At 53.7% G+C, this 23,780-nt stretch overlaps 1 protein-coding gene across 8 annotated transcripts in view; it reads right to left on the minus strand.

The window, feature by feature from the left end:
- The window catches only part of PALD1 (phosphatase domain containing paladin 1), a 140,712-nt gene that overhangs the window by 45,864 nt on the left and 71,068 nt on the right, over nt 1-23,780 (minus strand). For 4 of the 8 annotated variants that reach the window (XM_067710671.1, XM_067710669.1, XM_067710668.1 and 1 more), the window contains exons 19-20: nt 15,281-15,436; nt 11,501-13,305 (exon numbers count right to left, since the gene is read on the minus strand). In XM_067710671.1, the coding sequence (XP_067566772.1) occupies nt 13,153-13,305; nt 15,281-15,436 (309 nt within the window). In that variant the 3' untranslated portion in view covers nt 11,501-13,152. Of the gene's footprint in view, nt 1-1,562; nt 3,599-4,688; nt 4,835-11,500; nt 13,306-15,280; nt 15,437-23,780 lie in introns of those variants that run through there. The other 4 variants (XM_067710672.1, XM_067710674.1, XM_067710673.1 and 1 more) reach the window with 3 other exon arrangements.

The raw sequence follows: 23,780 nt of genomic DNA on the forward strand, positions 1-23,780 counted from the left end.
CAGAAAGGCCAACTCTTCCCCCTTTCACCTTGAAACAGTTTGAGACCCAGTGTGGGGAGCCACTATTTGGGAGGAAGGGACTTCCAACCAGAGCCAACCAAGGTGGCCCTGCCCTCAGGCACAGGTGCACAAACTCATGATAGATGCCAAAAGGAGGATGAGATCTCAAGGTTTCTAGTTTGTTTTTACCTTTATCACCCGTTTCTTAAGTGCCTACTGTGAGACATGCCCTGTGTAAATATGCATGATTTCATTTACTTTTCCTAAGAGCCCTACTTTGTAAGTGAGGAAACTGAGGCTAAGAAAGGTTTGATGACTAGTCCAAAGTCTCCCAGTTACTCAGTGCTGGGAAAGGTAAGATTCGAACCAGGGGTTCTGCTGCCAATGGCCCCGGGTATGTCCTGCTCCTGCCTCCAGTCCACACCCCACCCCACCTGTCTTCCCTGGGCATCCACCCCTCAGCTACTGCAGAACTGGGGCGGTGCCCAGGCGCCCTCAGTCACTCTTCCTGTCCTGGCCAGGGCACAGGGCTCTCACTAGGGCTCCCTCCCCTCTGGTTCCTCGCTCCTCCACTCTGGTCCACCTTGCACTGGAGGCTCCTAGCCCACCCTGGCTGTCCCGCTCTGTCCTCCTCAACATTGGGAAATGACTCCTGCAGGTTGTACATCGTTCTCCAGGGGCTAGAATGAGGGGTGCACTTGGTTCCCCTCCCTGGGACACTCACTGAGCCCAGCTCCCATGCCCACCCTCTGGACCAGAAGAGGGTGGGGAAGGCTGGCTGGGAATTCCAGGGAGCCTGAAGGGAAAGTAGAGGGCACACATTTACTGGGCATCCCTGACACATTTACTGGTGTCAGGCAGCACGCTTCTCTGTCACTCTAACCCCCTCAGCTGCCAGGCAAGGACCCCACAGGCAGGACAGGAGGGGCACTGGCTCAAGGCCATGCAGACTGGCCCCGAAGGACCCACTCCTTAGCAGCCGCTCCCTTCCGTCCCCAAGGGCCCTCTCCTCTCTCAGGAGGCCGGCTGCTAGGGGAGCAGCCCGTTGCTGGAGGCAGCTCAGGGGAGGGGCCCGGGGACAGGACTCCAGCCTGGCCAGAACCCCTCCCTGCCCCTTAAAGAGCAAACTGGGAAGAGGAGAGACAGAAAGCCTGTGTTTAAGCTGGAGCCGGCAGCCTAAACATAAACATCTGTTTCTCATTTCAAAAACAAAACAGAAGTATGGCTTGCTGAACCAGTTCACAGGGCAAATGACATGGCAGGGGATTCTATAACTTTGTGAAGAACCCAAACTGCTTTCAAGTCCTTTGGAAACCATTAAGACCACGCAAATGTGCTTATTAAGCAAACCGTGCAAATTAGCTTATAAACCATGAGCAATCCCTCATGCTTCTGATCTGGTATGTAAGCAGGTGCTGCAGGCGCCGCCACTGGGCCCAGAAGGTGCCTTACTCCTGGTTTTCATCTATAGTGTATCTGAAAATAATACTAGGGCTTTCCTTGAAAAGGTTCAGTGATGTAGACGTTCTGGTCAATTCTTCCATAATTATGTCCCCCAACTGTTTCCAAAAAGCAGTTGTTTGTTTATTGTTTTGTTGTATCAACAAACTGAGCAAAAGGGCCTTTATTGGTACCATCTGGAGTGAAGAGCATTCCCACAGCCCTCCCAGACCAGATGTGTGCAGTGGGCTATGCCCTTGTTTGCTACGTGACCTAGAGCAAATGGGTTCCCCTCCGAGTCCTCTGTTCCTCACATTGCCTGGACACACTAACACCTCAGAGTTTAAGATCACACGTGGGCTCCTCTATGGTAAAGGACCGGATGCGGAAGCACCTACAAACACGTCAGGTGTAACGGCATCGGGAAGGGGCCCCACTTAATGGGTTGATGCCTGTCTTGACCCAGATCCCGTAGACAGCTGGGGAATCCTGCCTGCACTGCAGGATGGGGTCTGGGGCGGGAGAGCATTGTCAGCTCCTTTTAGAGATGTAGAAACTGGGGCTGGGAGAGTTGCAGCAATTTGTCAGGCACATGTTAGATGCTCAGAAGTACTTGTCACTCAAGAAACACTCAAGGAGATGTTACTGTGTGCAGAACCACAAAGACACGCCAGCCACAGCCTGCTGTGCTGGTCTGCTGCTCTCACCTCCCCACCCAGAGACCCACTCCCTGCTGGGGCCAACGCCCCTCCTCAGCAAACCTTCCCTGGCAAACCTCTTTACAGAGCTGCGATCCTCCTGTCCTCAGGCAAGGAGAGGGTGGGTCTAGCCAGAGAGGATGCCAGCCAGTGCCCTGACGGGGGAAGCCAAGGCAGGAAGGACAAGGGCCTGTCTCCTGCATTGGCAGGAGAGAGGGACGCAGGGATCCGGGCAACCCAAAGGGAGTGGGGTCATCTCACACGGCCACAGCTCCCCTCCACCCAGTGCCTTCATGGTCCCCACAGCCCTGCACCCCCAGGGCTCCCACAGACGCCCACCACGCAGTGCTTCCTTTCCATGGGAGTTGGGGACGGCAGGCTGCTTTGGCCACTCAGAGCCTGGATTCTTCAGATTCTCGCCCAAAACCCTCGTGAGGAAACTTAAGCCAATGGACAATGGTATAACCTCCCCATGTGACCAAAGTTCATGCCCAGTTACTGGCAGCCACCCTGGTGGAAATGGCACCCAGGGATCCAACAGAACCCACGCGCAGCCACCTCCACAGGGGGCACCTTTCAAGAGAGCTCTCCACAGAGAGTTCTCACACAGGACACAGCTCTAAGCAGAAGCTTCTCCGTGGAGAGCAAGGCTCCCAAGGGCTGGTCCACACTAACATTTTCAGTCGAGAGCAAAGTGAGCAAAATAAGGACCGTGTAGCATGTTAAAGCTATTTCACCTAACTGGAAAGCCTGTCACTTTTATCCCCCAGAGAATTTGTCCTTCTTGTTTGGAGGGGTTAAAAATATCCTTTTATGATACGATAGCATTGTAAGCGGGGTTCATTTCTTTTTAATGGGCCAACTTCGCAAAAATCTGCATCCTAATATTCTTTTAAAAATTCTGCTTGTGGGCTTCCCTGGTGGTGCAGTGGTTGGGAGTCCACCTGCCGACGCAGGGGACACGGATTCGTGCCCCGGTCCGGGAGGATCCCACATGCCGCGGAGCGGCTGGGCCCGTGAGCCACGGCCGCTGAGCCTACGCGTCCGGAGCCTGTGCTCCGCAGTGGGAGAGGCCACAGCAGTGAGAGGCCCGCGTACCACCAAAAAAAAAAAAAAAAAGAAATTCTGTCTGTCTGCACAATCAAGAATTTGGGGAACCACTGGAGAGAACACGTAAAGGAGCCCTCACCCGCTTTGGGGGGGGGTCACAGTTTTTCTATTTGTTTTGAGAGCCTGATGCAAACACTGGATGCTCTCCTGAGCAGAGTATATAAACACAATTTCACACACAACTTCAAGCGTCTGAAGCCCATGGCACCCTCAGTGAAGAAGAAGGAAGACGGGCACCACGAGCTAGTGCCTGGGCAGGCACCCACCCACACAGCCTTAGGAAACGCGGTTTGTGTGGGTCTCCAGGCTCTGGGTTAGTGACTGGTACCAATCCGGATGCTCGGATGGATCTGAGGAGGAAGGGAAAAGAAAGAGCGCTGGGCAGGAAGTCAGCACACGGAGTCTGCCCTTGGCTCCCTGCACGACCTTGGATGTCACTGCCCTTCCAGCCTCAGATCCCTCCTTTGCTTAGTGCAGAGGTGTACGAGCTCCCTTCGGGTATCATATGCCCGTAGTGAATGAATTTCCAGCAGTGAATGCCATATTCCAGTAGTATGGAAATACTCACTAAAGGCTCATTCATTCATTCTTGCCAAAAATATTTACTGTACCTGCTAGTTTCGAGATCCTGGGACATTCAGAAATGCATAAAGCACAGTCCCCAGCACCCAGTAGCCTCCAGTCTACAGAGAAGGCACTGGGTCACCAGCATGGGTTTGAGGGCAGCTTGACGATCTGAATCCCAGATCCCTTAGGGATACAATGTGAGCCTTGAGTAAATTGTGAAACTTCTCTTGGTCTTGTAAAAGAGAGATCATAATCCCAGCCTCATCTGACTTGCAAGGCTTTGGTGAAATAATGAACGCAACGCCCCACACAATGTACGAAAACCACCCACAGGCACTCAAGAAATCAAACTCTCCTTCCCCTCTCCTGGGAAACACCAAATGCCTTGTGAATTATCAAGTCATCAAACATTTACTGACTGCATTCTGTGTGCCAGGCCACCACAGACCCTGAGATGCAAAGACTGATCACTGGTAGCCCTTCCTTTAAGGAATTACAAGTTAGTGGAGGTCTAGAGAAGTCGATGGACAACAGTGTGAAAGTGTTTTTGAGAAGTGGACCCCGGAGTATGGGGCTGTTCTTCATACAATACTTCCAACCTTCCTGTAGTTTTGAAATTTTCATAATGAAATGCTGGAGGACATGTGGGCACAGCATCTTGAGAAGTCAGAACCCTTTCTCTAAGTATCTTCAGGACACTTAGATCGCAGTGGTGAGGAGACCTGAATCAAGCTGAACTTGAAGCACAGGAGCAGTGGGCTAGGAAGGGAGGGAAGGCATGCCAGGCAGAGGGAGGAACAGAGGGAAATTCTGGAGGTGTCACTGGATCAAGGTACCTGGGCTTCCTCCTTTGTAAAATAAGAACAGGCCTACCTCGTCGGGCTGTCGTGGAACTACTGGAGGTGATGGCATCCGTGCAGCGCCTGGGAGAAGGCTGTGCTGGTTATCCCGTCTGTCCCTCTCTCCGTTCCCCATCTCCAGAGGCGGACCCACCCCGTGGACCATGTTGCTGGCACCTCCTGCAATCAAAGGGAGGCACTGACGGGAGATCAGAGGACAAGACGAGGGAGGAGTCAAGGCATTTGCTCCTCCTCCCTCAGCCCCAGGCTCAGTGATGCTGCTCTGGCCACAGTTACCCCCTTCTCAACTCAGTTTCTGCTGGATGGTCCCCAGAGTCCCCTGAAGATACCTGTGGCAGGCTCAGGTAACACTGTGCTGTCCCCTTGCCCCCTCAAATCTAGGGGAGGTTACTGCTTCCCCCTGTAACTAGTTCCTGAGTGCCTCTCACCATTCCAAGCTGGTTCCCTTAACCCTGCCCACACCTCTGCAAATGGTCCTTTCATTAAATTGTCTTTGAACTTGGAGCTAAGGCTGCCATCCATTCTTTGCCAGGATCCTAACTGCTACAGGGCCTAGTGCATAGTATGAGCTATTTTCATATACAAATTATGATTAAGCATATGCTCTAGTTTCCCCTTCCCAACCCACAGCCCTCAAAATGTCATTAAAAGTATTTATTTTTTAAATTCTATGCCAGAGCTAGAAAAACAAGAGGTCAGAAATTGTGAGGAATCCCTGAAAGACAGAGACTGATGGAACTGGATGGACAGGGGAAATGACAGCCCACAAGCCACGCAGCTGAAAGCCTCTGAGAGAGGAGGGACCAGCTTTAAGGAAGCTTTCAGCTCACAGATGCCAAGCCAGGAGGCAGGAGGAAGCCTGGACCCCTATCAGGACAAGGCTGGAGAATTCCAGCAGAAGCAGCTGGAGAATTTGGCTCTCCCCGTGCCCCCCCTCAGCAGCACAGGTCAAGTCTGGGTAGCAGTGGAGTCTGCCAGGTAGTAGCAGCGAGTGGGGCACTCGGGGCAGCATCCTAGGGCTGCTATCCACCTAGCGGCGAGGGGGCACCCTCATCCAGAAGGGCAGCCACCGGCACACGCTGTCGCCAGCAGGTCCCATCCCTTCCCAGGAGTCACCAGTCCAGGCTATGTGCAATAGTCACAAGCCTTACCAACAGGATAACCTGAAATCTCACGACAAAGTTGAGCGCACAACCAAATTCACCAACCACTGAGGAGAACCAACAACATGAAAAACAACACCAAATTCAGTAAAGAGAAGAACTAAACTAACATCCACGGAAACAGAACTGAATAAGCCCTCAAATAATTAATATCTTCAAAGAGATGAGCCTTCTAACACTTTTAGGCTTGCCCTAAAAAATACTGAATTGGAAATCTTATCAATTAAAAATGTGACCTGGGAGGGTGGTGGTAGGAAATACATCCACCTCACACCAATTAGAATGGCTAAAGTCAAAAAAGATCGACAATTCCAAGGCTGGTAAGAATGTGGAGGGACTAGAACTCCCGTAAGCTGCTGGTGGGGATGAAACCATCTGGAAAATAGTTGGGCAGTTTCTTAAAATTTTAAACACACACATACCACACCGTGCAGCCATTCTCCTCCTAGGTATTTATCCAAAAGAAATGAAAACATATGTCCATACGAAGACTTGTACATGTTCATAACAGTTTTGTTTGGAATAGCCAAAACTTGGAAACAACCCAAATATCCAGTAACAATTTGGATTAACCAACGGAGGGTACAGCCGTACGATGGAATACCACTCAGCAATACAAAGGAATGACCAACTGATGTACGTTAAACATGGATGACCTGGAAATAAATATGCTGAGTGAAAGAAGCCAGAAAATAAAGAGTACACACTGATGGTTCCATTTATATAAAACCCTAGAAAATGCAAACGAATCTAGGATGACAAAAAGCAGATCAAAGTGTCCCTGCGGAGAGGGATGGGGGAGGGAAGGTCAGGAAGGAGCAATTATAAAGCGATATAAGCAAACTTTCAGAGATGATGGATATGGTCATTATCTTGATTACGATAATTTCACAGGTGTATACCTATGTCAAAACTTAACAAATTATACACTTCAAATATGTACAGTTTATTGTATATCAATTATACCTCAATAAAGTTGTTTTTAAAAAACTTTTTGGAACTGTAAAAGAAAAGAAAAGTTTGTATTGGAAAAGGAGAGTTAAAATGAACAATATTTTCCTCATCTATTTTTGTGCATGTTAGTTTTTACAGGGTACCTCTGAGTGAAAGAGTAAGAGATATAATTAGTAGTCACTTGACAAATCTTAACAAACATTTGGGGGCATATTTTCCAGAAAGTGAGAGAGTTAATGACTCCAATATCCAGGTAATACATCCTTTTGCAATTCCAGTGTTTTCCAATTCTCAAAGCTTATAACAAAATTACACGAGTACCCATTTGACTGACAGCTAATAGAAAAAAAATTTTTTAATGCTTTGATGAGAGATCATGATGTGATTTTTGGCATATTACTCAGAAGAGGTTCATAGAATCAAACAGCAGTACTATAGCAAAAAGTCACCTCTACTAGTTTATGTGATCACAGATTCTCAATGTTTACATTTATAAGAACAAAAATAGGTTATCTGAAGATAACAAACAGAAAAACTTGCAAATGTGACCAAGGAAAACATGTAAGATATTCATTAAGATTGAGAAAGAAGACAGGCACAGATGCACAGGAACCTTCTACATACTTAAGAGAATATTACAAGGTTTTCCCTGGAGTCCCAGTGGTTAGGACTCCGCCTTTCCAATGCAGTGGGTGTGTGGGTTTGATCCCTGGTCGGGGAACTAAGATCCTGCATGCCGCTGGGTGCGGCCAAAAGAAAAGAGAGAATATTACATATGATTTTACATTAATAAATTTGAAAATCTTGACAGATGCCCATGTGTTATCCTGGGAAAATGTTGGTATTTTACCAAAATTGACCCAAGGAAAACTAAAAGTCCAGAAAAGAGTAATAAAGATTTAAAAAATTAAAAATCCACTCGAGAGTTTTTAAACTTAGGATGGAAAGTCAGAGATGGTTGTTGGAAGATGAATGGATGCTAGAGGCAATGGCAATCACATGTCTACTGTACGGACCCATGTACACACAGGAACCTAACATATGACAAGGGTTGCAGTTCAAGAAGTAGAGAAACTTGGCTACTCGATAAATAACATAGGCCAACTGGCTCTGCATTTGGAAAAAAATAAATTATATTCTCTACCACATGTCATTCACAAACATTTATTCCAGGTGAATTAAAGAAAGAAACATAAAGGACAATACTGTACAAGCAATCAAAAAAAACCAGGAAGTAGATAAGTAACCTTGGGTAGAGAAGGTCTGCTGACACAAGACACAAAATATAAAAGGCAAAAATCTGACAAAATAAACTCCAAAACAATTACGGATAAACTGGAAGAAAGAACTGGCTGTATATCTATCTACCTACAAATGAAACAGACTGTATTAAAATTTTTACACCTATTAGTTTAAAAGAGACAACCCAGTAGAAAAATAAGCAAACATATAAGAGAGCAAATCCAAATGGCCAATAAACCTATAAAAAGATGTTTCATCTCATTAGTAATTGGGAAAATCATATTAAAATAAAAACAAAAGACTCTTTCCTAATCAGATGGGCAAAAATTAAAAGACTGGTGACTTCAAATGTTGGAGTGGGAATGGGGAAATGTGTGTTTTCATAAACTATTGATGTTTTAATTCAGGGTGAGGTGGGCAGATGGTAGGAAAAGAAAGAATATACTAAGGGGAGGCGCAAAATGAAACTCAAAAGCCCCCATCATAGATAATCTACCAGAGTGATGCATAGGAAACACGCACTTCTTGTGGGTGTTGAGGGGAACCTCCTGAAAGAACACAGGGGTTTGAAAAGCGTTGAGTGTAAGAACCACAAGAGCTTGTAGGAGGGTTTTCAAAGTAATCATGCTTTCCCCTCACCCCGCTCCCAACCCACCCCAGCAAAGGCACACTTCCAGAAGGACTGACATCTCTCTCCCCATCACTGAAAATGTCAGAGGATTCCAGTACCCAGAGCTGGCACCGACATCCACCTTTGAAATGAGCACGGGCTTGGAGTCAGACACTCTCTTGGCACATAGATCAATGGAACAGAATAGAGAGCCCAGAAATAAACCCATGCACTTATGGTCAATTAATCTTTGACAACGGAGGCAAGAATATACAACGGAGAAAAGACAGTCTCTTCAGTAACAGTATGGAGGGTCCTCAAAAAACTAGAAAGAGAACTGTCATATGATCCAGCAATTCCACTCCGGTATATCCAGAAAAAACAAAAACACTAATTCAAAAAATGCACCCCAATGTTCACAGCAGCACTATTTACAATAGCCAAGACATGGAAGCAACCCATTGCCCATCAGCAGACACACAGATAAAGAAGATGTGGTATTATATATGTGTGTGTGTGTGTGTGTATACACACACACACACACACACACACAAATATTACTCAGCCTTAAAAAAAGAATGAAATTCTGCCATTTGCAGAAACAAGAATGGACCTAGAGAATATCATGCTTTGTGAAATAAGTCAGAGAAAGACAAATACTATAGGATATCACTTATATGTGGACTCTGAAAAATACAACCAACCAGTGAATACAACCAAAAAGAAGCGGACTCAGAGATACAGAGAACAAGTTATTGGTTACCAGTGGGGAGAGGGAAGGGGGGATGGGTAATACAGGGGTAGGGAAGTAAAAGGTACAAACTATTAGGTGTAAAATAAGCTACAAGGATATACTGTACAACATGGAGAATATAGCTAATATTTTATAAGAACTATAAATGGAGTATTACCTTTAAAAATTGTGAATCACTATATTACATACCTGTAACATATACTGTACAGCAACTATACTTCAATAAAAAATAAGTAAATAAAATTAAACACATATGAGATTCTATTGTGAGCCACAAAAGTAGCGAGAAGTTTTTAAAAAGTGGACTAGGCGGCGCTGGCCAGGCATGATAAACAGTGAGCTCATTAATTGCTATTTGAGACTATCCAGTAGGACATTTCTGGAGGACAAACTGAAAACCTTTATAACGGTTTACTTAGGAAATATTCCCTTTATTTAGGAAATAATCAGAGGTTGACACTGCCATTCGCAGATTTAAGGGTGTCCACCCAGATAACTCCAAGCGCCTCAGCCCTGCCTTCCCCACCCCACCCCATCCACAGAGAAGGTGGGCAACGATTTCCTTCCACACGGGCCCCAGTCCACAGGCCCCGCAGCCCCACACTCGAGATGGAAGGGCAGGGCGGTGCGAGAGAGAGAAAGACAACTGAGTCTGGCTGGAACTGTAACATATGAAGCTGGAAAGCGGGCTGATGGTGTCCCTACGCAGTGCCAGAGAAGGCCGCCTTAACCAGCAAGAGGGACAAGGAAGCTGCCCAGAGAGGCCAAGGAGAGGGTGAGGGTGTGTCATTCAGGTCCTCAGAGTGGCAGACACCACGATGGGATCAGATGTGCAAGAGATTTGTGGAAACCCGTGAAGGATAAAGGAGGAGGTGGCAGAAGGCAGGAAGACCACGATGCGGGTCTGACGCCCGTGAAAGGAGAGAGGGAGCGAGAGCCCCACGCTGCAGGGTGGGTCTGGGGAACCCCCAGCCAGACCAATGGGGAGGCCCCGGGCAAGGCTGCCACGGGTAGAAACAGCGTGGCTAGTGGCTCGAGAGCCCTGCCGGCCTCAGTCATCGTCTGGGAGAGCCCGAGCGGGGAAAGGGCTGGAGACAGAGCGCGGCCTTGGTGTGTGTTGGATCGAAGCTGCAGTGGCTGGAGTTGTGCCATCTGCTCTTGCAGCGGGTTCTCCTGAGGGGGGATTGGAGCGGCGCACCCCCGGTGATGCTGCCGAGGGCATCCAGGGCTCGCTGGACAGTATTCCAGTTTCCAGTCCTGGTCGTCCCAAGACCCTGCCGCACCTCCATCAGGGTCCCAGGAGATCCTTCTACTGATCATACTTTTACAATCCCCTCATCCCTGGCAGAGAAGTGCTGAACCACCGCACATACGGACACACGTGCACACTGGTGTATACACCACTGCACTCACATCCAGAAGCCACACAGAGCATGCCTGGACTCTGCTGTGCTGGGAAATAACCCCAGGAGGCCTCCCCTCCAAGGCTGGGGAGGTCACCAACCCTATGCGGTCGGAGCTCTGGGTTCCATTCTCACCACCCCCAGCTGACCTTGGAACTACAACCCAGAGGGTCTGATTCCCCTAATCCTGGAAGAGCTTAGAGAGAAGGCTCAGGTCAGCACTCTCTCTGCCTCACTCTCCCTACTGCCTCTTTACACGCCAATTTCTCAACACAAGTGTGTTCAAGCCTTCAGGGGCCTAAAGGGACCAAGGGGAGCCTGCAGGGATAAGAAAAGGAAATAGAGGTGGAGGACCACCCTCCTTCATAGCCCTTGAAATTCCATTTTGTTCCATTTCCCTGGATATAACAGTCCTTCACACTTTAGCGTGAATTAGTCTGTTATGTTGCCTTCTTCAAGAAGGGGCTCAGCACGTCAGCCGTGGGCATCCAGAGTGAGATGGTCAAACATAGTTGGGGATGTGAAGGAAGAAGAGAGACATCCAGGAAAATCCACCTTCTCTGAGAATCAGGTGCACTACGGGCAGGTGCTCTTGGCTCTCCCTGCCCTCCCACCCTTACTCTGAAGTAGCAGGGACCCCAGCTTGCATCAGTTCTGTAACACCTGACCCACGCTGAAGACATAGGCAGCCAAGCGCACTTCACATTTAGCCACTTTTAATGCTCAAAAGCTCTGTACAAAAAAAAAAAAAAAAATCACAAATGAATCCTCACAACACCCCTGTGAGGTAGGTAGGCAAGTATTATTCTCCCATTTTACAGATAGGGAAACTGAGGCAGAGAGGTGATGTGACCAGCCAGTAGTCCCAGCACAGCTGAAAGTCAGGGCCAACCGTGAGAATGCAAAGGATCCCTCCCAGTTCAGCCCTGATCTCTGACCCCTCATCTAGACCTTGTCTGCAACAAAATGAACACTTTTTACTACATGCAAAAATAAAACCAAAAACAACAACAAATCTGGAAAGGTAGTGAACAGACATACAGTAGATTTGCAAAAGAATTCAGCCAAAATGGTCATAAATTTTCCAACACTAGGTAGATGTGAACAACTCTGGCCTCTTCCCCCTTTTCAAAACACCATGACCGGTGACACATCACCTGTTTCTCTGCACAAGTGCCGGTGTCCAACCAAGAGAGACCTCCCTGGCCCCAACGAGCCAGGCCAGGAGGACAGCGTCCACACCACTCAGCCCCTGTGCTTCGGGGGACACCAGCCCCAAGAGGGAGAGCTGCAGACTCAGCTCAACACCGCCTGCCTCTCCGAGCAACCCTCCCACTGTCTGCACAGAGCTGGTCCCGGCAGCTGCTAACTCAGCAGCACTTGGCCCCTTCTGCCCCCACTGGAAGGATGCTCAGCAATGATGGCCTGGAATCCACGTGCCCCCTCACGCCATCCTTGGCCCACTCTCACATGCCCCACTGCTCACTCAGGGCCACCCGGCAGTCTCCGGGGCTCCTGCCACAGCAGGTCGGGGCACAGGCCACTCTGGATGGCGGGGCAGGGAGGCAGTGCTTCCCTAGACCTCCCGCCCATGGTTCCAGAGAAATGGAGCTGGCCTCTTCCACAGGGCTGCATGCACCTTCTGGAAGCTCCTTCTTCCCCCGAGAGGGACTCCATTTCATTTTCAGCTCCCTGGAAACCTCCAAAGTCCTGCCAGCCCAGAGGAGGGGAGAGGGCAAAGGAAGGAGAGGCAGAGGCCCCTGCGGGACACACCGGGCATGTGGTTGTCCTTCAAGTCTCCAGGTTGAGACAAGGCATGAGAGGCAGGAAAACTGGGTAAAGCTGCCTTTAAGCTAACAAATCAGCCCGCACACAGTCCACTCCCCAGGGAGCCCGGGGCCCCCAGGGCGGTGCTCAGGCAGCGAAACGGGAGAAGCTGCGTGGGAAAGCCAAGAGAGAGGGCAAGAGGGAAGCCAACACTGGCCAGGGCCGCTCCGCCAGGGCCCGTCAGAGCCGCTCGGGGGAGAGGGGAGGGCGAAGCGGCGAGGGCCTTCGCTTGGCAACTTGGGGAGTGAGCTCCTTGCAGACGTGATGCCACACCGGCCTTCCTGCAGACCCTCCCCGCGCCTGCCATTCACAAAGTATCACTGTGCACCAACTGTCCTATAAAAACTCTTTCAGAAAAGGGGTCCCCACCCATGCCGGTCTCTCTGCTAAGCTGAGGAATCATTTCTCAGGGCCACTGTCAGTGAGCAGCACCAGCACCCCCAGCCTGCGAGGGTAGGAGGTGGCCCCGTGGGAGGCGACGGTAGCAGGGGCAGGGGGAGCGCGTCCTACAGGAAGTCCCATTCCTACAGGACGTCCCCTGCAGAGGAGGGCTCAGGGCTGTGGCTCTGCTCCTGCCACCGGCAGCGCAGCCTCGAGAAGGGCTGGTCCTCCACGCTCTCAAGCTCGGGGAAGCCCAGCTGGTTGAGGATCTCGTAGATGCCGGCCTTTGCTGCCACCTGGGGAGGACAGCAGAGATGGGGGCAGAGCTCCAGGGAAGGGGGGTAATCATTCAGGTCCCCCATCCCCCTCTGTCACACCATCCTCCCCTCACTGGGCTCCACAGATACAGGCGAGTCTGGGGCCCAGCGCTGCCTCCCCCCAGCTCAGTGACCTGCACAAGTTTGCGTCTCGATTACTATTAACTGCTCTGTGCTTCCACTCCCTTATAATAGGACTGCACAGTGTGGAGGGCGGCACTGCACAGAAAGCGCCCGGCAGGTAGTGAACAAGCGGAGAGCAGCACGGGAGGCCAAGCACGCCCCACGCCTGCGTAGCCCCGACGCTCCCATAGGGACCTCGGGAGCAGAGGCCAGCTGCTCCCGGTATTACAGCCAGGCCCTCAGGGCGCGCTGGGGAAGGCAGTGTGGGTGCAGCAGCCAGCAGGGGCCCTTTGGCCGTGAGTTCCAGCTGTGGAGCAGGCAGGCCCACCAAGGGCCTCAGCTCAGGCGGGTTAACTGGGGCCTCCCTGGACACTCTCCACACAGCCCTATGACCCAGACCCTGGCACTAGACTCAAACCACTCAACGACCAGCCTCCTTCTCTCCCCACCGCCCCGGGGGATGGAGAGGATGCAGGCTCCACTCCAAACAGAGGCCCCTGCCCTCTGTTCATCCCGAGGCTGGAACCCACGCTAGGGGCTGGACCAGCAGTTCTCGCCCTCCTTGATGTCCCCAAACACCCACTACCCAGGTTCAGCCAGCGAGCTCCCCAGCCCCTGGTCCCCCTGATTTCAGCTCTCTGAGCAGAACCCAAGCAGAAGTGTCCTAGGTCCCCCACCACCTTCACCTCCACCTCCAAGAGGAAGCTGAGCCCAAGGCCTGCTCAAGAGGGTAGCCCCAAGGTGGCCTTGGTGTGACCCATGCCCTATCAGGACCACCCGGAAGGCTCACCTTCAGCAGAAACGCCCGGCAGCCACCACTCCCGCCACCAGGCCCCGTGGTGGCCTCCCTGCCTCTGTTCCCTCACAGCTCTGACCCCACGTGCACACAGACCTAAGCCCCCCTACCCTTCCTATACCCAGCACAGCTTCCCATCCTCCTGCACACCTGCCCCACGGGAGCTAATTCCAGCCCTGAGTCCAGATTAGAACTGCCAGGACAGTCTGGTGAGGTCAGTAGGGGCCAGTGTCCCGGCGGAGAGGTAATTACAGGCCCCTCTGCCAAGGAGGGAAGGAGGCCTTTCTCCTGCCCTAGAGGTGCCGAGGCAGCGGCTCTTCCTCTAAAAGCAGCCGAGCTGGGGGAAGAAACAGGAAGAGGCAAGCAGAGAGGGAGGGTGGAGGCGGCAAGAGAGGGCAGCGTCTCAGGCCAGATATGGTGGGCTTTGGCGCCAAACAACCTGCTCTAACGCTGACCGTGAACACGGCACCTAACCTCTCTGCGCTCAGTCTCCTCCTCTGTAGAATGGGAGCATACAGTCGCCACGTAAGGCAGACCCGCTCACACGAGCTCTGGCAGATGGCACTGTATGCATCTCACGGAATCCCCACCACAGCCTCCTGAGGTGGTGCTGACGTTGTAACGCCGAGGACAGCAGCTCAGAGGGGCTAACTAACTTGTCCGAGGCCACGGTTGCAAGGCAGCAGGGGCCGAGCCACAGCGGGAAGCCAGAAGGGCACAACAGTGGGCAGGCGTGTAGCACCCAGGTGACGCTGGCCTGGGGGACGCAGGCAGGGAGCAGGGGCTCAGCCCAGCACCCGCCCTGCTGTGTCCCCAGGCGCCTCGTCTCCTCCCTCCCCCGCCTCACCCATCCACTCACTGCCTGCTGAGCGCGGAGGCCGTGCTGGGAACCCAGAGCTGAACGAGACACGATCTCAGGCACAGGGAAGCGTCCTGTACAGTGAGATGAGAACTCTGCCCGCTCAACCCTGCCCGCCTGTCCCTGGGCCCGGGGAAGACGCACAGGGCGGTCCCGGCCCCCGCCCCCGCCCTCACCTCCCGCATCCAGGTGCTGAAGGGCCTCTGCCAGGAGCCGGCCTTCTCCAGGTGGAGGTACGCGTTGAAGAGCACCAGGCAGACGTAGCGTTCCAGGTACTGCAGGCTCCGCAGCTGCAGCCTCCGGGCCTCCCGCTCTGACTTGGCCGCTTTCGCCTAGAGGACGGACGGCACGGGGCGGGAGTCAGAGTGGGTGCTCACCCCCAGCCGGGGACACTCCACACACGCTCTACACACATACACCCGACTCACACACTCACAGACTCTCACAATCGTACACAGCCCCCCCCCACACACACATATACACACTCACACACACCTCACACACCACATGCCCTCGGTCACACACACCCCACACACAACACAGTCACATACACACACACACACTGCATACACACACTCCACACTCACACACAAACCATACACACACACACCGACATACTTACACACATACAGACACACTCCCACACAACACACACACTCTCCAAGGCTGGGGACAGACACAGAAAGACCACAGAAGCAGGGTCAGCAACAGGGACGGGAGCTCAGGGAGGGACAGGCTGGGATGGAGGGTGGGGCATCGGTCTTTTGAACGGCAATCCTGAGCACCTTCTAGGAGAACAGGCCATGCTAGGGAGGGAAGGAACAGCCGAGTGACTAAAGGTAGCTTCCCAGAGAGCACAGGATGCAGCTGGGCCTTGAGGGCCTGCGTGGACTCGGATAAAGACAGTGAACACCAGACGGGGCGGCCAGAGGTGAGGATGGTGCCCAGCAGGTAGGGGGACCGGGAAGGGGCTGGCCTGGCTGGAACAAGGGTGTGAAGGGACAAGACGGGAACTGGGTTGGCCCCCAACTGTGGAAGCCACCCTGGCGCCAAGAAGTCTACCCTCTAAGCCAGCTTCCCAACCCTGGCGTGCAGATGCCTGGGCCCCACCCCACACCAATCAGACGGGAACCTCCAGGGGGTGGGCCTGGGCACAGGGACAGTGAAAAGTCCCCGGGGCCATTCTAGGGAGCCAGGGTTGAGCTCTGTGGCTTTCGCACCGGGGAGCCACTGAAGCTTTGAGAATAGGAGGGACCTGTTAACGGAAGACTCGCGGGAGACTAACGCTCAGAAGGAAGAGGCCTTACATGGGGTCCCCTCCAGGTCCTCCTCCGTGTCGGGCCCAGTGGGAAGGCGGGGGGACAAGGCCCAGGACACACAGAGCCAGCTCTCCCCCTGCCGGGTGGCTGCCACCATATCTGAGCGTGCTCCTCCAACCCACCGCAGAGGGACCGTCACCCTAGCGGGGAGCCCGGCGGACTGAACGCCACACCTCACCTTGCACTTGCACCCTCCCCCTGCTCACCCACACCACCCCCACCCTGGCCTCCAGCCAGAGCCCACGGCTGCTCTCTCTGCTCCAAGAAGAGGATGTGGCATAGCGGCCATACCTTCAGGCAGCGGGAACACCCAGGGGAGGGACAGCCAGCCCCCGGGCCTCTGGGAACCAGGAAGGGCAGCCTCCCAACAACTGGGCCACAGCTGGAAGCCCTCCCATGTAGGCACACGTCAGCCTACACGAGTCTCCTCCAGGCCGCTTCAGGAAGGCTCCTGGGTAGGCCCCCGCCCCAGACACGACACGACCCACAGCCCTAAGAACCGCGAGCTGGAGCGGGCTTGCTTGTGGGACCTGGAGTCTCGCACCTCCCACTTCTGCCTCGGGTGACTCAGCCTCTGAGGCCTCTGCCGTCTTTGCCCCCAGGGTCGTGGGAGTGGGCGGTTGGCCCACCACCCCGTCCAGAAGGAGCTCTGGAACCTTGGGGACAGCGAACAGGGCCCAGCTGGGGCAAGGGGACCACAGCCAGCACCCTGACTCCCTGGGAGACAAGACTGGGCTCTGGTCCCAGCTCTGCCATTTAAACTCTCAGCCCCACGTTGCTGGAGGTCACATCGCTCAGTAAAGTATGGCATGAGGAAGCACCTATAAACCCTGGGGGGCCACACGGGTCCAGCCATTCACAGAACGGGGGCCACAGCCATGGCACAAAGGTGGGGCACACACAGGCCCTGCCCGCAGACACTCGTGGTCTGGGGGAGACAGGGGACAACTGCCAAGCACCCAGTGCAGCTGGACCACGGGATCGAGGCAAGGCAGGTAGTGGACGAGGGAGGGCCTCCAAGACGAGGAGGATTTGAGGTGCCCTGAGAGGGGGAGGAAAGGGTCAAAGAGTGAGGCAGAGGGGGAGGGGCTTGTAGCAGCAGGGGGCCCAGAGCCAGGAAAGCCCTGACCCTACAGACAAAGGGGCCAGCGAGGGCTTCTAGATGTGAGGGTAGGAATGGCCCCAAGGCCACGGGTGCGGGAAGTTGACTGGGGCCGGTAGGGGCAGGACGTCTACTGTTTTAAGGATGGCTCAACCAACCAACTGCTCAAAGAAAAGCAGTTTTGCTTAGAAATTAGGCAGTGGACCAAAAAAAAAAAAAGAAGATTTTACCTAAATACAAACTGCGGCCAATACAGCATGACTCTGCCTGTCTCTGAGGGTGACTATTTCATGCCGCGCGGCGCTGGGCATTCACCACCCGATCCCTTACGCTGCTCCCCAGTCTCCATCCAAAGGCTGGGAGCCTAGTTAAACACATTTTCTTAGAAAGAAAGAAAGGAATTCACCCACAGTGCCACCAGGCAGAGTCATTTTAAACTACTTTCAAGAGCTCAGAAGTAACTTCCTGTTGGGTGTGAAGAGGCCTCAGCTCGGGACTTGGCCCCGGGCGCAGAGCCGCGGCGGCTCTATCCTCTTGGTGCCCCTGCTCCAGAGGGGACAGAAGCCTGCTACCCCCAGAGATTCCAGCAAGGATTCTGAGGAACACCTTGGGTGGAGAGGTCAAGTGATTCCTTCCGAGACCCTACTGGCAAGGTAGGGTGGAATTATCTCTAAATTCAGACCACTGGGTCAAGGTGACGCCGGACACCCACCGGAAGGTTCCGTGGGCGCTTCCTGCCCGACCGCAGTCTATGATTTGAGACAATGACCCATCTTCCTAGCAAAGCCCTGGTTTCCTTAAAGTCACCCCAGGTTGGCACTGTCTGGGGAAGAGGACAGGCCAGCCACCTCCAGTAGATAAAAATAGTGGAGCTGTTTTTAGATGGCCTGGCAGGCCAGGCTGTCATTAGCTGTGGTGGAGCGGACAGGGCTTCCTCGTCCACTGGGGGCTAAGCGCTAAAACAGACGGGGCCCAGGGAAAGTGGCCAGGGCCCTGGGTTCGTCAGGCCTCTCAAGCCTCCAGTCTGCCCAGCATCAACGCGGGCCCCGAGGTGCGCTGCTCCTTGCTGGGCCACGTGGGAGAGGCCCGTGGAGGCAGGGCTGGAAAGCCTCCCCGGGTGTGCCCAGGCCCCCTGCATGCAGGTGCCAGGCTGAGCACAACGCACGCAGATCTGATGAGGAGATTCTAATATGCCCTCCAGCAAACCCATGAAGCAAGAGGGACACTTCATGGTGCAGATGGGGCTCAGCAAGGTCACAGAGCTCCAAGCTGGGACATGAACTCCAAAACCCCAGCTCTCCTAACACCCTAGGCCTTTCCACCACAGTCAAGTCCAAGTGCTCCCTGCCTCACTCTTGCTTCCGTACCTTTACCCTCTCTCTTCCTCCTACCTGGAATGCCCTCCCCTCCGCCGGGGCTGGCCGCGTTCAGCTGTCCCTCCAGGCCCTGGACAAGCCACTGCCTCCCGAGGCTCTGAAGCATCCAGCCCCACCGCGCGCTTCCCAGCCTCCTCTGCTCTGCACCAGTTCACTAACTACTGCATTACGTTCCATCGCGAAGGCTTCTAATTGCTTCTCCAAGGCATGACTGGCCTCCTCAAGACAGCGATACGCCGGGGCGGCAGGCACCAGATTACAGCCAGGTTTCCATCTCCGCCTCCCTCCTGCTGCCCTGAGCGTCTGACTAGGACCCAGCGTGCAGAGGGTGCTCAGCTGGTCAACGGGCACTCACTCCCTGGGTCATGTCGCCCTTTCAGTGTCATACTCTCAGTGTCATCTAGGACTGAGCTTCCAGATTCCCTGGGGACCCCCACGTGTGCACCTGTGCCGGGGGCTCCGGACTCAGACGTGTAACCACTGCTCAAGAGCTCCACGTGGACAAGGTTCGGGCTCCTCAAATTCCACAGCACACTCCACACGGGCCTCGGGACCGCTCCCCAAACCTGCCCTGCCCACAAGCTCGCCATCTCACAGGCGACTCCTGCTGCTAAGGCCCAAACCGACATCCCTCCTCCACTTCTCCCTTTCTCAGCCCCACATCCAGCCAATCAGGGAATCCTGTCAACTCTATGTCAACACACCCCCAGAAGCTGCCCCCTCTCACGCCCCAGTCAAGCCACCTCATCTCAGTGACGGCATCTGACTGGCCTCCCTGCCACCGCCCTCAACCCCACCCCTGCTGTCTATTCCCCGTGCGGCACCAGAGTGACCCTGCAGTCATTACTGGAACCTCCCTGCTGCCCTCTCCCCACCCGCTCCCCAGGAACAAGCATGGCCTGGCGACCACCGCCCTCCAGCTGAGGCGGGGTCCAGACTGGGCGGGCGGCCCAAAGCCCTCAAAGATGGTCAGTTTCTAAGGGGCAGGGCCCCAGAGCTCAGACCCCACCCTTCTTCTCAAAATTGAACGCCACCCCTCTCCTTGGGGGCTTTGCATGAGTCCCTGCAGACTCCATCCTCAGGCCTGCGTGGGCTTGAAGGGCCTCACGCCCAAGGATGCTTTCCACGCCTAGTCTCCAGAAGGGAGAAAGAGGCCCTTGCCCCAGAGGCGGGTAACTGATTTTCCAAAGATGTCATATTTTGATCAGCACTTTCAAAGCATGAAGGGGCTAAACCTGGCACCATGTGCTTCTCTGATGTTCGTTCAACAAACACCAGTCACCCTTAGACCAGGTTCTGGGATTCAGTGCTGACCAGACACGGTCCTGGTCTCAGGATCCCACTGTCCCTACACATAACCAAGGTAGTCAGCCTGGTGTCCCGGCCACTGTACACCCCACTCCCACCTCGCCGGTACCCAGGCAGGTGCTCACCGCCACCCCTCAAGGCAGGTGGGGCAGCAGTAGTGACCCCGGGTGACAGATGGAAAAGCAGAGGCCCAGGCAGGTCAAAGTGATTTGCCCAAGGTTGTGCCAGAAGTTACTAGCAGAGCCTGGGCTAGAACCAGGGTTTCCGGCCCCCTCCCAGGGCTCTTCTGGTTGCTGGAGAAGAGCGCCCTCTCCTGGAGACCAACGATGTGGACAAAGAACCAAAAGATACAGAGGTGGTAGAGGGGGCGGCCTTCCTATTTAATCACACAATGACTTACGCAACTGTCCGCTTTCCATCCGCTCACAGGCAGACATCTGTGAAGCCCTACTTGTGCCAGGCAGGGTCTGAGTCAGGGTTTCAGGGATGAGCCCTTGTACGTGGAACAGAGATGAGCAGCAGAAAGAGGCGCCTTTAGTGACAACCACGAACTTGACAATGACAGCAATGAGCACAGAGGCAGGGTCTCAGGAGACGGAGAGGGTGCGGGGGGGAGGGGGGAGGCAGGGAGACGGTGGGGTTGAGATCTGAACCCCTCCCAAACCACTGAAAATCCCAAGCCTGATGGCGCACATTCAGAAACCACGCCCGGCACCCTGTCAGCGTTCCCCTGACGGATGCCGTTGCACAAACCAGCACAGTCCCCCGGAGGGTGGAAGTGGTTCCAGCTCAGCCGTCTGATGGGAACGAAGGGAAAGCAAGGGAGGTCTCAACTACTGAGAACATGAGCCTACTCACACACTCACACACTCTCACACTCACACTTACACACACAGACCCACACCCACACACTCCATCTGAATGAAAGCTGCTTACCAATCCACTGGCTCTATTTTGGCCTGGTGTGAAAGAGCCTTGGGAAGCAACCCTTTCCTTCCATCATATTTTACGCGACAGCTCACAGCATTCCAGGGTTGCTCTAATTGCAGGGCCTGAGACACTTTACCTACCAGGATGAGGTCTCCAGGGAACAACTTTGGCCATGCCGGAGTCTTGGAGAGACAGAGAGAGACCGACTTGGGGCTCAGGGCCAGAGCTCTCTCTCTCTACATTTCTCTTAAGAAATACTCTTCGGGACTTCCCTGGTGGTGCAGTGGTTAAGAATCTACCTCCCAATGCAGGGGACACGTGTTCAATCCCTGCACCGGGAAGATCCCACGTGCCGCAGAGCAACTAAGCCCGTGCGCCACAACTACTGAGCCTGTGCTCTAGAGCCCGCGAGCCACAACTACTGAGACTGCGTGCCACAACTACTGAAGCCCGCGCACCTAGAGCCCGTGCTCCACAACAAGAGAAGCCACCACGGTGAGAAGCCCGCGCACTGCAATGAAGAGTAGCCCCCACTCGCTGCAACTAGAGAAAGCCCGCACAGCAACGAAGACCCAATGCAGCCAAAAATAAATAAATAAATAAATTTATTTTAAAAGAAGAAATAATCTTCGCCCTTGCGGTGCTGAGCTGGATCTCTCTGACCTCTTAGCAACTCTGCACCAACCCAGGGCAGTGCAACCAGGAAGGGCTGGTGGCTTCCTTGCCAGCCCTTTTTTTTCTGCCACAAGAGAACTGTCCCCTGGGTCATGGCCATCACAGTGAAGGAAAGGAATGCAGGCCAAGGAGTTAGAGACTGGTGCTAACCCTGCCTCCAGCTGGTCACAAAACTTCATTAGGCCTCAGTGTCTTCCTCAGGAAAATGGGTCTAATAAAACACATCCTCGCCTCCTCACCAGCTGCTCTGAGGATCAGAGGAAAGAGAGGGAAGTTCTTAGAAAACTCAAAAAGCGCGGCTCAAAGTTAAAGCATCACAGTCTATAAAATAAATCTCGATTTGAGACCAAAGGACGTTTTACTTCTCTCCGTGTGGTACCTTCACCTCAGATTTTCCTCAAACTCCTCCGAAGGGACAGACGGGAGACACATCAGACTGTCTCAAACACAGAACTAACACAGAATTAATGTCACTAGCCAAGGCTAAGGAAAAATGCCCTTGGCATTAATGATTCTAACAGGACTTCCTTCAGGAGCCCTGACCTTGGTTTCTGTCACAAATATTTTCCCTTTCCAGGCCCAGCAAGAAACACACTCATTCACCCGATGGTGTCACCCCTGTGGGCTGGGGGCCCCCTGGATTCTCCTCAGTCGGGGGCCCAGTCTTCTCACCTCTATTCCAAACTCATGGAGTGGCTTAGTTCAAAGGATTTTCTCTTTCTTTTTTCCTATTGAGGCATTTTTAAAAATACCCTGAGCACTGTGGCCCCCTCACACACATGGGGTGATCAGGCCCTGAGCCAAACTCACTGCCTCTATAGGAATGGAGGAGGCATCACGGGCTGCAGCCCCCAGAGGCCAGGCAGCCTGAGACAGGCCTCGGCAAAGAGAGGCGTCCAGACTGCTACACCGGGGAAGGTCTGTCTCCACGGAAAATGTGTGCGCAGGTTTGGCCCCATGCCCTTCTACAGCCAAGACCCAAGTGTGGGATGTCTTCTTGTCCGCTGGGCTCCTCCCCTTACTTAGGCGGGGAATACAAGGACAAGGACCATGGCTTCCAGGCCTTATGCTTTCCCCCAGTGGGGCCGCAGATGGGCAAGGGAGGTGAAACTGCCCCCTCTTCCTTGGGCGGCAGTGTGGCACAGTGGAGAGGGTCTGATCTGGGAGTCGGGGGCTGGAGTCGTGCTCTCCTCCTGCCATCATCTACCAGCTGTGTGCCCTCGGACAAGCCCAGGGCCTCCCTTCCTCAAATGGAGGTAACGTTACAAGCTGACTTGGTCAGGCACAGGCACACAGGGAGGACCGAGCCAGACTGTGGATGTGAAAATGTATACAGTCAGCCTGGCGTGGACACCTCCCAGGCTGGTTCTGAGCCTGGCGTGGACACCACGCAGGCCCCATGTGTCCTTGGCCCCCTGGCCTCCAGCGACTCCCAGCCTCCCCTCATGAGCCCCTCCCTCTGCCCTCTCCCGGCCCACCCCACCCAGTCACCCCCAGGCCCTCATCACAGACTCCAGTGCCATCCGAGTCTGGAGGAACGTTAGGGCTTACTGAGTACCTCCACTTGGCTATAGAGAAGTGTCTCCCAAACCTCCCCTGGGGCCGGGTAAATCCAAGGGCCTGCCTTCCTGCCCTCACTGCATCTCGGGGACGGCCCTTTCTGGAAGTACAGCAGTTAATTAATGCAGAGGGAACGAGGGAGCCGGTGTATCAGCATTTTGCAAACCCCCAAGGAAATAAGGAATCCAGGGGATGACCACCAGCAGCCGCCAGGTCACAGCAGAGGCCACAGGACCTTCCAGGCCCCCGCGGCAGCACACGGCACCACCCGCGACTGTGCCGGCCAAACACCAAGCCAAGTCCGATCAAGCCTCTGCTCTACCCATTTACAGGAAGCACGGGAACTGCAACACAGGCTCAACTAAACCCACAGGTGCAATCGGCAAGCTCCAGACTGTGGGACGCG

The sequence above is a fragment of the Pseudorca crassidens genome, chromosome 16 (assembly GCF_039906515.1).
Source record: "Pseudorca crassidens isolate mPseCra1 chromosome 16, mPseCra1.hap1, whole genome shotgun sequence".
Lineage (NCBI taxonomy): Eukaryota > Metazoa > Chordata > Mammalia > Artiodactyla > Delphinidae > Pseudorca > Pseudorca crassidens.